General features: G+C 40.9%; 1 protein-coding gene across 1 annotated transcript in view; it reads left to right on the top strand.

The window, feature by feature from the left end:
- Positions 1-15,187, top strand: part of LOC149441589 (low-density lipoprotein receptor-related protein 5-like) — a 202,042-nt gene that overhangs the window by 143,454 nt on the left and 43,401 nt on the right. Inside the window, exons 13-14 of the mRNA XM_089657151.1 lie at positions 1,385-1,596; positions 13,109-13,299. Of these exons, the coding sequence (XP_089513277.1) occupies positions 1,385-1,596; positions 13,109-13,299 (403 nt within the window). The remainder of the gene's footprint in view (positions 1-1,384; positions 1,597-13,108; positions 13,300-15,187) is intronic.

The following is a 15,187-nucleotide window of genomic DNA, read 5'->3' as shown; positions in this document are numbered from 1 at the left end:
GTGAAATTAATAATTTTTGGCAAAATGTATTTGATATTTGCAAGTAATGTTTCTTATTTAGTATTGTTTGTAATACTATCAAACATTTTATGACCTGGACAGAGGAGTTATTGCACGTGGACTGCTTCCAACATTTTACAAAAATCTGTGTCAAAGTGAGCTCTGATCTTCCCTGTGCCATGGTGATGGGAGAAGAAGAGTATTAGTGTATAACTGCCACTGGCAGGTGTAGACAAAGTTTATGACTAGTATGGGTCACCCACACCTGCTTCCTATCTCTCATGGAGTTTTGGGTGTTCCCAGGCACTCTGCAGTGTTTAAACGACTCCTGTTTCGCTGTCCACAGTACAAAATTAGAAAAAAAAAAAAACAGGGAAAGTGGGACCCTCTCATGATGGCTTTGGCAGTTCAGTCTTGGGGACTTGAACACTGTGATTTCACCTCTAAAATTTGGTGACACTGGTGGTTTAACTCCCCAGTATCAAGCAAATGCCAAAATATTGTTTGACAAACAATATTCTCCTTTAACGTTTATTAAATCTCATTATTCGCTGTCATATATGTCTTCGTAATTATATTCTGCCCTTCACCCAATGGAGACAAAGATTAGAATATAAAAAACCCTTATTTCTGGGAACTAACAACTATCTGTCTCATTATTGTGGTCATCTCCTGTAAATTCTTTCCAAATGTATTGGATTGTAAGTTTATGTGGTTTCAGGGGCTGATCTGAATGGGTTGTTTTCTTTGTAAAGAACTAAAGCCTTGTACACGTGGACCGAAATTGGTCAGTTTAGTGGAAACGGTCTGACTTTCAGCCTGTGTGTGCAGCTTTCTGTTTTTATGAAAACGGCTCTTGCCGAACAGACATGCTGGAAAACCAGCATCGGAACCACATCCGATCAGCGCTGGCAGCCAATTGCTGATCAATGTGTTCTGGCTGGAGCGGAGTTCCTTTTCAGAATAAAATAGCACATTGGGGAAGATCGCCACACGAACAAGTCTGACGATCTCTCCGGTTTTGTTTTTTCAATTTAACCTGTTCGTTTGAACGAAAAAAAAAAAAAACTTCTAGTATGTACCCAGCTTAAGGATTACGTTGGCATTGTGTGAATGAATGATAAGAGTTGCTGTAAACATTAAAACACATTGGGGAAGATCGCCACACGAACAAGTCTGACGATCTCTCCGGTTTTGTTTTTTCAATTTAACCTGTTCGTTTGAACGAAAAAAAAAAAAACTTCTAGTATGTACCCAGCTTAAGGATTACGTTGGCATTGTGTGAATGAATGATAAGAGTTGCTGAAAACATTAAAACACGGATATGATTAGACTATGCACATTTGTCGAGTTTTTAAACTTGTCTTTTGTTTCCTTCTGATAGCCCCTTGCCGTGGTATCTACTCCAAACCAGAGCCAAACCCAAGAAAAACAGCCCCATGACCTGAGCATTGATGTGTACAGCCGCACTCTGTATTGGACTTGTGAGACCACCAATAGCATCAATGTCAACAGGTTGACTGGAGAATACGTTGGTGTTGTTTTACGTGGAGAAAATGACAAGCCAAGGGCCCTTGTTTTGAATTCTGAACGGGGGTAAGACATTTCTTTCTAGTTCTTTGATTACCTTTTCAGTAAATACAGTCTCCAAAATATTCAGGATGTGTTCACATCTAAGAATTCTGAAGTTTAAATCATACATATCAATTAGGCCCACTCATACGATATCACTGAACTGCAGTGTGTTATTGAATCTGCAGTGTGTATTAAAGGAGAAGTAGGGCCAAAGGGGGCTCCTGCCCCCTCCACAGCCTGGCATTCTAGTGAGCACTGGAGGGCAGAGTAGAGAGCGGTAACACAGTCCCTGTTCTGAGCTCAGTGAAGACCGAGAAATAAGTGATTGGTGGTCTTTGATTGCTTAGTTTTCAGTGTAGAGGCAGTGGGGTACATTAATAGATGGGGAATGTAGTCTGTTTACGTTGCATTTCCAAAAGGCTGCGCCGTTTCAGCTGTCTGAAGTTCAATAGAGATGCTCCAGCTGGAAGCCTCTGTCAATAAAGGAAGGTCTGGGCAGATGGGTCGTGGCTCAAAGCATACTATGAAAGATTGTAATGCTGTGCACTTGCACAGTGTGCCTGTATCTCAATGCTTAGTGTGGTCAGTTTACAACAGGAAGTAGGGAAACTGGCAGGATCATCCAGGCTTTTTCCATAATTCATAATATTAATATATGACAAGTACAGTTCTAATATTTGAAGAGATGGATCAAAAATATTTTTTAACATTATAAACACTTAAAATATGACTGAATTTATTTTTTAAAAGAGCGAACACATGTACCTGAATTTGTCTTTCTAGCCGACTGTTCTAATTGTGTGCATACTGGAAGTGGAAAGGGGAATACACTTAAAACCAGTTAAGGCTCTGCTGCTTTTCGTGGGGCTACCAGTTTATCTTGGACAAGGCTGTATTGTTAACTGCTGTGTAGTTTGCAGGGAGGCACAGGATCTGGCTGTGTTGTCTGACAGGGGAGCCGAGATCCCTAGACCTGGCTGAGCAGAATCATTTGTTTTATCATTTTCTGACGCATTAATGCTTATCTAAACCTGAGAAGATTAAACTTTTTCCAACTTTCCTTTCCTTCGATTTGGTGACTAAATTTGGCTACTTTTTTCACACTTTTTTTTTTTCAAAATCCTGTGATCCTGCCAGAAACATACTTTCTCAGCTAGAGTGGCAAACTTAATATATCTAGAAGCAGCAGTGTCACTCTAGGCAGTCAGTCAGTGTGTTAACTTCACCCTCTCTCAGGGGCTGACTGACAACTCATGGGGCCCCCGGGCAATAGGGGATCATGGGGCCCCTGTGTCCTTGCCTAAACTCAAAAAAGCCTATGAAAAAGGTACCAGGGGCATCTCATGGGGCCCCCTACTGACCCCGGGCCCACGGGCAGTGCCCGAGTTTCCAAATGGTCAGTCCGCCCCTGCCCTCTCTATAACATAAGGTGAGGTTTTTTGTTGTCAACAGAGATAGCTGGAAACAATTCTAACTGATAACTGTCCAAGAGGAAGAAAGAACGGGAAGTTATCAGCTAACAAGATTTCTGGCTTTTTTTTTTTTCTCAGCACTTGTTGAATGGGTGTAGTAAAACACTTTCAGGCTCCATGCACACTAACATTTTTTATGAGCTCAAAAAACATTAGAAAACATGCTGGATGAAAACGCTGATAATAGCATTTTTGTGCCATTTTGTAGTAACGTTTGGGAGCATTAGCGCTTTATTAGCGGGTTTACAGTACACAAAGGAAATAAACTGTTTTAGTAGCATTTAGGAGCGTTCAGCGTTTTTTTTCTGCCAGGAAAACGCTGATGTTTGAAAAACACTTCTAGTGTGCATGGAGACATAGGAAAACAGTATTCGCTTCTAGGAGCAGCAAAAATATATATATAATATTTCAAACATAAGTCCTTATTTTCCCAAAAGGATTTTCAAGACAATGTTCCAAAATGTGCTTCCACCTAATCACCACGTGAAAAATAATATTGACCGCACTCACCAGATGGAGGTGAGTAATAAGCCTCATAGGATATAAGGGATCCTATAGCCCCTCAGGAGGAACTCAAATCGTCTTCACCCTGCTTAGATACAGCAATCGACTCCACTCTACTTCTCCATGGAATCCTCAATAGTGTGCAAGGAAAGAAAGGCTACATAGTGTAATACTGCCACTCAATACCATATAAATCAATAGAATAAGGACACTCACATGTTTCAATAAAATAACAGGCCTTGTTTAATAGCCTCAAAGGCTTCAAAGGAACAAGTTTCCAAATTGTAAATATAGGGATCTCACGCTTTAAGGATCACTGTAGAGGATGACCAGCTTTCCACCTCAAAAATGGCTGCTTGAACCGCAAAAGTCGGCGTGCGTTCCAAATACCGGAAGTGACGTAGGCCAAGAAGACGGCCGACTTTTGCGGTTCAAGCAGCCATTTTTGAGGTGGAAAGCTGGTCATCCTCTACAGTGATCCTTAAAGCATGAGATCCCTATATTTACAATTTTGAAACTTGTTCCTTTGAGGCTATTAAACAAGGCCTGTTATTTTATTGAAACGTGAGTGTCCTTATTCTATCGATTTATATGGTATTGAGTGGCAGTATTACACTATGTAGCCTTTCTTTCCTTGCACACTATTGAGGATTCCATGGAGAAGTAGAGTGGAGTCGATTGCTGTATCTAAGCAGGGTGAAGACGATTTGAGTTCCTCCTGAGGGGCTATAGGATCCCTTATATCCTATGAGGCTTATTACTCACCTCAATCTGGTGAGTGCGGTCAATATTATTTTTCACGTGGTGATTAGGTGGAAGCACATTTTGGAACATTGTTTTGAAAATCCTTTTGGGAAAATAAGGACTTATGTTTGAAATATTATATATATATTTTTGCACGGACATTTATTTATTTGTGATTATTTTTATTTATTTAATTTTTGCGCTGTTTTTTGTGTTATTTATAAGTGAAATGCATTGTTTGATTTAATGTGCGCTTTGGTTGTTGGGAGTTTTAAATCTGTGTGGCAAGAATTTTACACTTTATCCAGCATAATGTTTCCATGTAAAGCAATCCAAAGTATCTCATCTTTTCTAGAAAAAAAACCCTCCCCGTGTCGAACCAATTCTGGTGTTTTGGAAAAGTCGAAATAAGCTCACTTTCAAGGGTTCTTTTAAAATAGAAAATAGAAAGCGGTGTCATAAAAAATATTGTTTGTCTACGTAGTAGTATTGTAGATGTCTTTAGATGGACAATAAAGCACATACCCTCTGCTTATCTTCCTCTATGACTTGAAGCAAAAGACGTTTGAAACTAAATTTGTTTTTTTTAAATATGTAATGCCCGTGAAGTCCCAGAAGACAGATAAACAGGGTAGGATGGAAGCCATGTGTTGCCCAGCTGACAGGGGCCTATAGATGGGTCTGTAAAATGTGTTAGAGTTTTTTTACTTGTACCTATTCTTATTTCTTCTTGAACCTTTGATAGTCAAAAGGTAATGAAACACCCTCATTTCTATTGATGTCTAATTTTCATGCTATGACTTTCTTTGGCCCAGAATGATTTTCTAACTGTAAAACTTCAAATGCCCTAAACTCGAGAAGGACTCTCAGGATAGTACCAGTTCTGTAGATAGCAGAAACAACTGGATTTCTGGTATTTCACTAATTTATGTATTGTTCTATATTTATCTTAAATTGGCACTAGTTCTAAAAAAAAACTTTCTATTAAAATTATCTGTGACATTTTCATTTCATTGTCATTGCCATTGTGAATGGAAAAAAAAAAGATTATTGTGCATATGACTTTTTTGTACAAATAATTGGCTTTCCTTTAAAAAGCTTTCATAACCACAGTTAACTTTGTAGATTTTATTTTAATGTTCGCTTGTTCATATTAAAATGTGTAAAACAATAGATCTAAGGGCTTGTTTGCACCAGCCTGGTTGGGTAGCGTGGCAAAAAAGCCTAGCTTTGTATAGGGCCTGTTTATAACAACTCATTGCATAGGTGTGCATCGCAATAAAATGATGCAGTCATACATTTTATCACATGTCACAAGGCACTGCCGTAATTCAAGTTTAATTTAAATTAAGAAGTGCACATGCATAAAGCACACTAGTGTTTGTTTAGAAGAGAAATTCGGGAATTTAAAAAAAACATTTAGGCCTCAAGTACACAGGACTGTTTTTAAAATGCTCCTCCGCTTGGCAGCAGCGTTTGGCAGAAAAAACGCCTAACGCTTGTCAAAGCGCCTACCACTTTTACACGTGTTTAGGCGCATTTACAATCGTCAAGTGCTTGAGCGTTAATTCATTTAATTGGCCAGAATAATAATTTATTCTGGCCATTGAAATGAATTAACGCTAAACACACCCAGTGTTAACATGCATTTACATGCATGAAGCGTTTACTGGCAAAATACTGCTGCTCCTGGAACGCACTGGCCCTGGGGTTTTTTCTTTCCTGCTGGTAAATGCTACTAATAGCTTCTAAAAGTCTCTGTGTGCCTGGACACATAGGATAACATGGAGGGCCGTTTGGAAGCAGTAAAAAAAAAAAATGCCTGACGCCCCTAACAGCGGCTGTAAAATCATCCTGTGTGCATGAGGCCTTCTACTCACCTAGGTGGATGCAGCATTGATCCGATACTGCATCTGTCTCCTGGCTTCTCCAAGGCTGAGAACTGAGCAATCAAAGACCACTGATCTCTCAGTTCTCTGTCTTCAGTGAGCAGAAAGTGGGTGATTGTCAATCATTTGCTCTCTGCTCTTAGTAGTATGCTGAGAGGCTGAGCCAGCTGCCGGACAGGCATTTGGGTGGACCGTGACATTAAAATCAGGATCCCTCCAGAATCTGGACTGACTGAGTGATATCAGCCAACAGCGAAGTCGGCTGAATATGGGTCACGGGTGCAGAATGAAGTGCTTTGGCCGTACTGAAGATTAACATATAAATAGGTAGACAACAGTGGCACTATAGGCCCCCAATGGCCATACAGTAGAAACTCAGAATGCAGACTAGGCACAAAAATACCAAAAGATTGTATACATCAACGACATAGACAGAGTGGCTTCTATTTTATTCCAAAGGTCAAGGTGTGGATTCTGTTTATGTTCCTTAAGGAGGGCAGAAAATTCAGACTCTCTATGGCATATTAGAGCGGTTTTTTTTTATATCTGGAAGCTAGCTGAATAGGGACACCCCATACAAAGGCTTTACGGGCTGCCCAATTAGTTTGTGGCAAGGTGTGTGTCAGATCGTTAACGGCGAAGAACTGCTGCAGCAATTCGTTAAGGTGCCAAGAATAAATTGAGGCAACTTTGCGAATAGAAGTGAAGGCGGCTATAACAGGCGAATGATCAGACCATGCAACCTTTAGAATTTTAGAAGAGGTAAACAAGGGCACATTTCGAGAGGGAATAAAGATGTGGTCTATACTAGAATAGGTTAGGTGAACATTGGAATAATATGTAAAGCCGCGGCTGGAAGTATGAAATTCCCGCCAAACATAAATTGATATAGTAACTTCTCAAACCTAGTACCAATTTTGGATGGTCATAGAAGGCGGGAGCCTGGGGCTCTCGTCTTGTACAAGACCAAATCCAGAGCCACATTCGAGTCACCCCCCCCCCCCCCTTCCCCAAGACCACAGTCCCCCAAAAATGTGGAGACCGTGTCTGGAGAAGGGACTGGAAAAAAGCTATCTGTTCAGTGTTGGGTGCATAGTAAGTGCTGAAGGTCACCTGTTCCCCCTCTAGCTCTCCTGCCACCAGCAGGTACCTTCCATTAGGATCCCGAACAACTTTAAGGGGTGAAAAGGAGAGCCATTTAGATATACATACGACACCCCGCATCTTATCTGGCACGTTAGCCTGCAAAAATTGGGGATAATGGCCATGTAAAAATGGGGGTTGGAATGTATTCGGGAAGTGAGTCTCCTGTAAGAGAACTACATCTGCTTCCACTGAATGGTAATAATGGAAAGCTTTTCTACGTTTTCACTGGCGAGTTCAGACACTGAGTATTATGAGAAAGGACCATAATTGGTTTGGGTGCGTTATTGGAGGCCATGAGAGAGGTCAAAAAAGAGCTGACTTACCCCAGAGAGGCAGTAACCAGGAGGTAATCCAAAAGTTTAATCCCAAGAAAAAGCAGATGTCGCGTGAGTGGAGATGAAAAATGAAGACACTAAGAAAAAGGAGAATTGTTGCAGAGATGTATGAAGGGAAGAGAGAACCTGCAAGTAGAGAAAAAGAAAAACAGAATAATAAATTCCAGAGCATCATGAAATACGGTATAGGGAGGTCAATTGCGGGCATGACGCAGTGACCACCAAACTTAAACTAAATACGTCCACAAGTAGTGGAGAAGGGTCTAGGTCCACGTCAGCCACGCAGTAGGCAGAGGTGGAGCCGGGAGTGGGGTGCAGTGCAGTACTCACGCACAAGGCCTGCGCTGAGTTTCATCTGAACAACCAAACTGACGGAGAACATAAGTCCTCCAGCATTTGTGCAGGCCACTAAAAAAAAAAAACAAACAGGCTGATAAAATATAATAATTCAACTGTGCAAGGGGAACAAAATCCAACCGTGACAAAACTAAGGTCAGGAAGTAAGAATGGGTGGGGGGACCCATATATCAGGCGGACATGTAACATAGGTAGGGACCAACAATCCCAATCCACCACATCAAGGAGGTTGGGAGTTTTGCTTGGACTGGCTTCTGGTGTTGTGCCACAGTGGTGACAGAGGAGCAGTAGCTTCTGGGCGGTTTTTGTCTTCTGGGCAAGGTAAATGACACTGTGGTGTCATAGATGGAGCAGTAGTAATCAAACCCACGTGTAGCAATAAGAATTCTCCTTCAGAGAAGGTGGCAAATGAATGCGATTTTTCCCGGTAGGTGAATGACAGGCGGAAGCGGAACATCCAGCGATATTTAGTGTTCTGATCTTGGAGAGGTTTCAAAGTAGTTTAAATGCTCATCTTTTCTGTACTGTAGCCTGTGAGATATCAGCAATGATTTGGATGTCATGGCCTCCTATCTGAATGTTGGGGTTTTCTCTGGCTTTAATCATCAGCCTGTTCCTTAATCCCAAAAAAATGGGCCTTCACAATAATGTCCCTGGGAGGCCCATTTGGACGAGGGGCCATTAGGGCTCTGTGGGCTCAATCCAACTCAAGCTTATGACCCTGTACATCACGAAGTAAGGAGCGCATCAGTTCCATAACTGCTGCATGGGTATCAGTATAGGACTGAGGAAGGCCTCTAATTCGAAAGTTTATCTTCAGGACCTATTTTCCTGGTTGTCGATTTTCGCCAGGGCTTCCTTCAGTTCTATATGTAATTGAGAAATCTGATTGGTATTCTGAATACCGTGGCGTCCAGCTTAGTTGTCTATGATATTGATGTGGTCACCTAGATCTCTGAATTCTTGCTTATGCTCAGTGGTGATAGATTTACTCGCTTTCTCTAGGCCTTGGTCCAGTAATCCCGAGGACCTCACTAGTATGATAGGGTTACCTGAATATTCATGCTGGGGCTGCTTAGAAAGTTGAGAGGAGAGGACCTGTAGTTCAGGGCTGGCAATATTGTTGCTTTGGCTTGTAATAATCTCTCCCATGGCCCTGTCTAATAAAGAGCTGGTGGATTGTGGAGAGCCTCTGCCCAGGCATTCATCCCCTGTGCACATGCGCCCCCCCCATTGGCAATGATTTTTGTGCATTTGGCAAAGATTCCTGTTCCATATTTTGAAATGGTGGCCACACAAAGAACAACACTAATAGATGTTGGAGATACCATAAAAAAGGTTACTCATAAAAAGTGTGATAGACTTTTCAACATTGTGGCTTCATGCACACTGGGGCTCTTCTAAACGCTTTTCTCCTGGCAGAAGAAAAGCAGCTGCAAAAACACTTGTAAACCGGGTTATGTCACGCTTTGGCGTTTATTCATTTCATTGGCCAGAATATTCATTCTGGCCATTGAAATGAAAAAATATTCGAGCCCTAAAAGCACCTAGCCTTAACATACTTTTAGACGTGTTTACATTTGTTTAGCTGCATCAGGCATTTTTTTGCTGCCATAATGCACAAGTGATGTTTTTTTTCTGCTTCTAAATGCATGTAAAAGCCTATAGTATGCATGGACACATAGGTTACCATGTTGGGGTGTTTAGAGGCTTAGAAAAAAAAAAAAGATCATACACCTGAAAAAGCAGCATTGTTGAGCTCCAGTGTGCATGAGGCCTGTATTGGAAATATATTACTTAGCCATGTAAGGAAACGGTTCATAAGAGAAGCACGGGGTATTAAAATAATAAACACACACACACACCTTTAGGTGGATGCAGCATCACTCCGATGTTGCATCTGTCCCCTGCTGGCTTTGCACAGAGAACTGAGTGATCAAAGACCACAATTGCCCAGTTCTCCTCCTCTGCTCTGAGCAGAGAGCCGTGACTGTCAGTCTCCACGGTGCTCACTGGAGCGCTGGGCAGTGGAGGGATGGGCTGGCTCAGGTTCTCTGTGGATCGCTAGGAGGCTGAGCCAAGGGCCGGTCCAGGGTTCTGGACTATATGGTTGGGACTTTAGCCCGCTGTCAGCTGAAAATAGGTCACAGGAGTGCAGAACTAATTGTACTCCTGTGATCTATAGAAGTATAGCCAAAAGAGCTTTGGCTATACTTCTGTAATGAAGTTGCTTGTTAAGATGACTGTAGAAATTTGATCACACACACGTCCTTATTAATTTGCTGGATCTTTACTTTATTAGGCATATTTAAAAATAAAAATGACTTGGAAAAATATATACACAAATACATTGTTTTAGTGTATTTTTAGGTATTTATTTGATGTTGCCGCCACTAACAGTGTTTCAATACACCATGTATGTTGTGTAAATGATGACATATCAGTACTGTAATACACAAGGGAATTTCAACACTGTAGTCATGCCATAACCTCCACATGTAAAAATAGATGTGAATATTTGTTAGCTGTTTATATACTCAGTGCAGTCTGTGTTGCTGAGACTGAGGTCTGTATCCATTAGCAAAACTCAGGGTAATGTGGGCCAATGTTTGTCTACTCCACACACGCATTCCTGCATAGCTCAGTCTTTTTCTGAGTAATCTGACCTGTGCCGACATACAAGATGAAGTCAGTATCATCTATATAATAAGAAACTGGTCATAGTTTTCTTGAACCCTTGACCCTGCCTGTGGCATAGCTTAAGATCCCCATGGGGCTCCAGCTGAGATTTGGCAATGGGGCCCCAAAGACATACAGTACCACATTCATTTAATTTGAGTGTTGTGAAGTGATGTCATCACAGCAGTTATAACAGCTGCTAGCAGTTTTAGACCATAAAATGGCTGAGCAGCAGAAAGCGAATATCAGCTGAGTACAAGAATCCGAACACAAGATACAAATCAATGCACTCAAACTCCTTGTCACCTTTAGGTATATTTGGCATTGCATCAGTAAATGCAGCATAGCAGGGCTTGACAAATCTGCGTTAGATCTAGGATCCAGCCAAAAAAAGTTAGGAGCCATTTTTTTTTCTTTTTTAGGAGTAGCAAGGGTTGTCAGCGCCCGCGGCAAGGCAACTTTTGGGCAACAAGCTTCACGCAATGCAATTTGCCACGCAACAATCATGGAAAAATCCACCACGGTTTAGGTGCCGTTGAAAAGAATGGCACATGAACCTGCATTTTGCAATCACAGCGATTTTGCCATGATCCCAAAATGCCCAGATGTGAATGGAGCCGCCCTGGATCACATTTGTGGTTCTGGATGCATTTTCAAACTCACAGATTCGCATGACAGGCTAGATTTTATGTGTTCCTATTGAGGTGGTTCACACAGATGTGATAAACACGCATTGTGTTTTGAGTGCCATTATGAAATGGGCCCTGTGCAAGTTTGTAGCAGTGTGTTCCAGACTCGCAAGTGATAGCGTAACGTGGCATGCGGAAATAAGTGTTCACATTGCTATTGACCGGTGTTTTTGCACTGAAGTAAATGGGAGGCGTTTTTGCTTTGAAGTACATGTTCTCTCTGTGCCTGCATGGGTTTCCTCTGGGTACTTTGGTTTCCTCCCATGCTCCAAAGACATTCTGGTAGGGTAACCTCTTCGCTCTGGCTACACACAAATGTGCGGCCTCCCGCTATCTGGGCCTTGACGCCAAGCGGCCGCACATTTGTGTGCAATTAAGAAAAACATATGTGCTGAGAGTGCGCCCCCTGCGCGCTTCCAGCACACATGTCCGGTACTCACGGAAAGGTCCTGATCTCTTTCGATTGGGTCCTTTCCCAATCATGTGACCGCCTTGACTGCGAATCGCGGTGGTCACATGACCCTACAACCCCACCACTCCTCCCAGCATCTGCCTTAAAGTGGCGGGAGGCGCTGGCACCAAGGGGTTAAGTGGCCCCTGTCTAAATTTGCCCTAGTATGTGTATGTATGAATGTGAGTTAGGGATCGTAGATTGCACGATACTGGAGGGTTGGGGGCTGATGTGAATGTAATATATAAATATATGTGTGTGTGTGTGTGTGTGTGTGTGTGTGTGTGTGTAAATATATATATATATATGTGTGTGTGTGTGTGTAAATATATATATATATATATATATATATATATATGTGTGTGTGTGTAAATATATATATATATATATATGTGTGTGTGTATATATATATATATGTGTGTGTGTAAATTGATGGAGCTATAGAAAACCCTGTAATAATTTAATGGGGGCTTTTTTTGCCTTGCAGCCAACTGGGGGCAGTTTTACCTTGCAGCCAACGGGGGGCGTTTTTGCCTTGAAGTCAGTGGGAGGCAGTGAGTGAACCCAGGCGCCAGGACACAGTTTCTAGACGCCATGGCCATCTCTCTCTCTCTCGGTCATAGTCCTTAACTCACATTCATCCTTACGAATACTAGGGCCAATTTAGACATGAGCCAATTAACTGACAAGCATGACTGAAGTGTGGGAAGAGAATTGGAGTATCTGGGGGAAACCCATGCAAACTCCAAGCAGGCAGTGCTGTGGTTGGGATTTGAACGGATGGCCCTAGCACTGCCAGGTGGAAGTGATAACCACTTCCACCTGGCAGTAGAAGGAATTTAATGTGGGTTTGCTGCATGAGAAGTCATGGTTCTATGCGGTTTGTGTCAACTGTCCATACTTCTAAGGATAATAAACTTGTTTAATATTTTTAGAACTGATTGGACATCTTGGTAAAAGCAGAAATTTGAAACTTAGTACATTCATTTTTTTTTTTTTCTAGCAGCCCCCCTAGATCTCAGTCTAACTGAACATGTCAAGGAGGATTGGATTTTCCTATTGCTTGGAATTGATCTTTAGGAAGAAATCTGTAAAGCATGATTTAGTAAAGGCCTTGAGTACTGGTTTGAGAACCAAAATTCCATAATGCACCAGTTATAGTGACATTGCTCTGAATTTATTGCTCAGCAAATTTAAATATTGCATTAGCGACTTTTGCTATGTGCCTGAAAGATGTGGTTTTTTTTTTTTTTGTTTTATTTTACAGGTACATGTATTTCACAAACCTACAAGAGAGGACTGCAAGGATTGAGCGTGCATCCCTAGATGGTACAGAGAGAGAAGTCCTCTTCAACACTGGTCTTATTAGACCTGTTGCTTTGGTTGTTGACAACAAGCTTGGAAAACTGTTTTGGGTGGATGCAGATTTGAAACGTATTGAGAGCAGTGATTTAACTGGTAAGAATGTTAGTTTAAGGATGCACATAGGAGCTGAAACATACACGTAGGCATACTTCTAACACTTTTGACAAGCTTATTACTGACCCCTCATTTCAAGACGTGTGAAGTACAAGGTTTCAGTACATATAAGGGTACAGTTTGGGCTCAGTATGCCATTAATGATAGTACTTTTAGTTTTTTGGGTTTTGTTTTTTTTTTGTTTTTTTAGTAAGAAAAATTCCAATTAAAAAAAAAAAAAGTTAATTTCATTTTGCTACTTAGCAATAAAATCCTACTACCTAAAAGTTACACAGAAACATCAAGCAGACACTTGAACAACAAACCAAAAAAAATTAGAGAAGAGAAAATATTCTTTAGTATTGGCACTACCTTCTTTGTCACCAATTTAGCTTTTTTTTATTGTAGTGCTTTATTGTAGTCAAAAGCAGGTACAGAATAGACCAGAACATACTGTAATGACATGGTTCAATGCACTACAAATTCTAACAACACTTGCAACAGAAAGTAAGCTGGTCCAACAATCAATGCAGAAGGAGTTGATTATAGAATTATATACAATGCATATCATGCCACAGTTAATATAACCAATCTAATACCCAGGGAACAATAGAGAAGGCTGGGATAGCCAGAAAACAGTAGCAACACGGGCTAGCCTGCAAGAACGACATTCATATTCTGCCTTGTTTGTGAAGTCTGTGTTGCTACTGTTTCCATGTGAGTGCAATATACAAAAGTTTTAATAAAAATTTGGCATACTGTTCTACTCTATGGAAGCATCTTTGTTGTTTTATCTTTGAGCAACCAAGCTGCTATTTCTTACATATGCCCTGGTGGAGGAAATCATTGAAGGGAAAGAGAACTTAACCTTCTGAGCTCAGTATGACCATCTGTGATACACAGTGGTCTTTCTATCTGATAAGTAGCCACCTTTTCCTTTGGCTTGGGCATATCTTTCCTCTGGATCAGGAGCAACAACATTTTGGTCCCTTCCTAGCACACGGTGTTTGTTTGTTGATGAAGATATTGTGTAATTATATATTCACTATTTATCTATTTTGGACTTTTTTCATTATTGTTGGGATCAATAAATTGTTTGGACTATATTTTTACTTCTTTTTGCAGTTCTTTGCACATGCACGTATGTATTTTAAGTTTCATATGAATTCGATGTAGTTATCCATTTTTATTTATTTACATAATTATTGCACTCATTGATTGGATTTTCATTATGTATGAATTTATATTTGTGATTTCTTATTTTAATGCTTTAGCACTGCACTTTATTTATATATTTTTTTCAGCAGAGGTATCAGATCTGTTTGTGCTAGCAGCTTCTATATTGGTGTAGCCCAAAGTGCAGTGTTCACTCTTTATTTTGATTCCAAAAAAATAAACTCGCACAACGATCAATGTAATGATAGAACTAGGAATCCATATCGGTCAGTTCCGAAACAAGTAATCAAACTTCAGGGGAAGTCCGGCCCAGAAGGTACAGTGTGCCTAGAGTAATGACAGACTGGGGAGAATGTTAGGATCCAGGTAACACAACAGGTCTCCAGTCATTAGGATTCCCAGATATCAAAAATCAACCCACAGCAAAGGGGAGCAGGACCACAACCCAGTAGCTTGATGAAGCTTAGTTGTATTTGCTAACATGTTAACTTGTGGAAAAAAGGTTGTGTTTCACCAATAATGACCTGTTTACCAGTTTCTGAATTTCCCAGTTCTTGGGTACGGCTGCTTGACCAAAAACTAGCTCTTGTTATGAACTGCTGAAGTCAGTGTCTGTCTTTGATGGGAGCTCCTGAATATCTGCATCACATCCTACAAATTTCCTTACTTTTAAATTCTTGGTTGCTTACTGTTCTTCCAAGGGCCAAGTCTT

This window comes from Staurois parvus, unplaced genomic scaffold, assembly GCF_062004578.1.
Source record: "Staurois parvus isolate SC_StPar_1 unplaced genomic scaffold, SC_StPar_1.0 ptg000970l, whole genome shotgun sequence".
Taxonomy (NCBI): Eukaryota; Metazoa; Chordata; class Amphibia; order Anura; family Ranidae; genus Staurois; species Staurois parvus.
The sequence above is the reverse complement of the archived record's forward strand: the minus strand, read 5'-3'. Positions and strand labels throughout refer to the sequence as shown.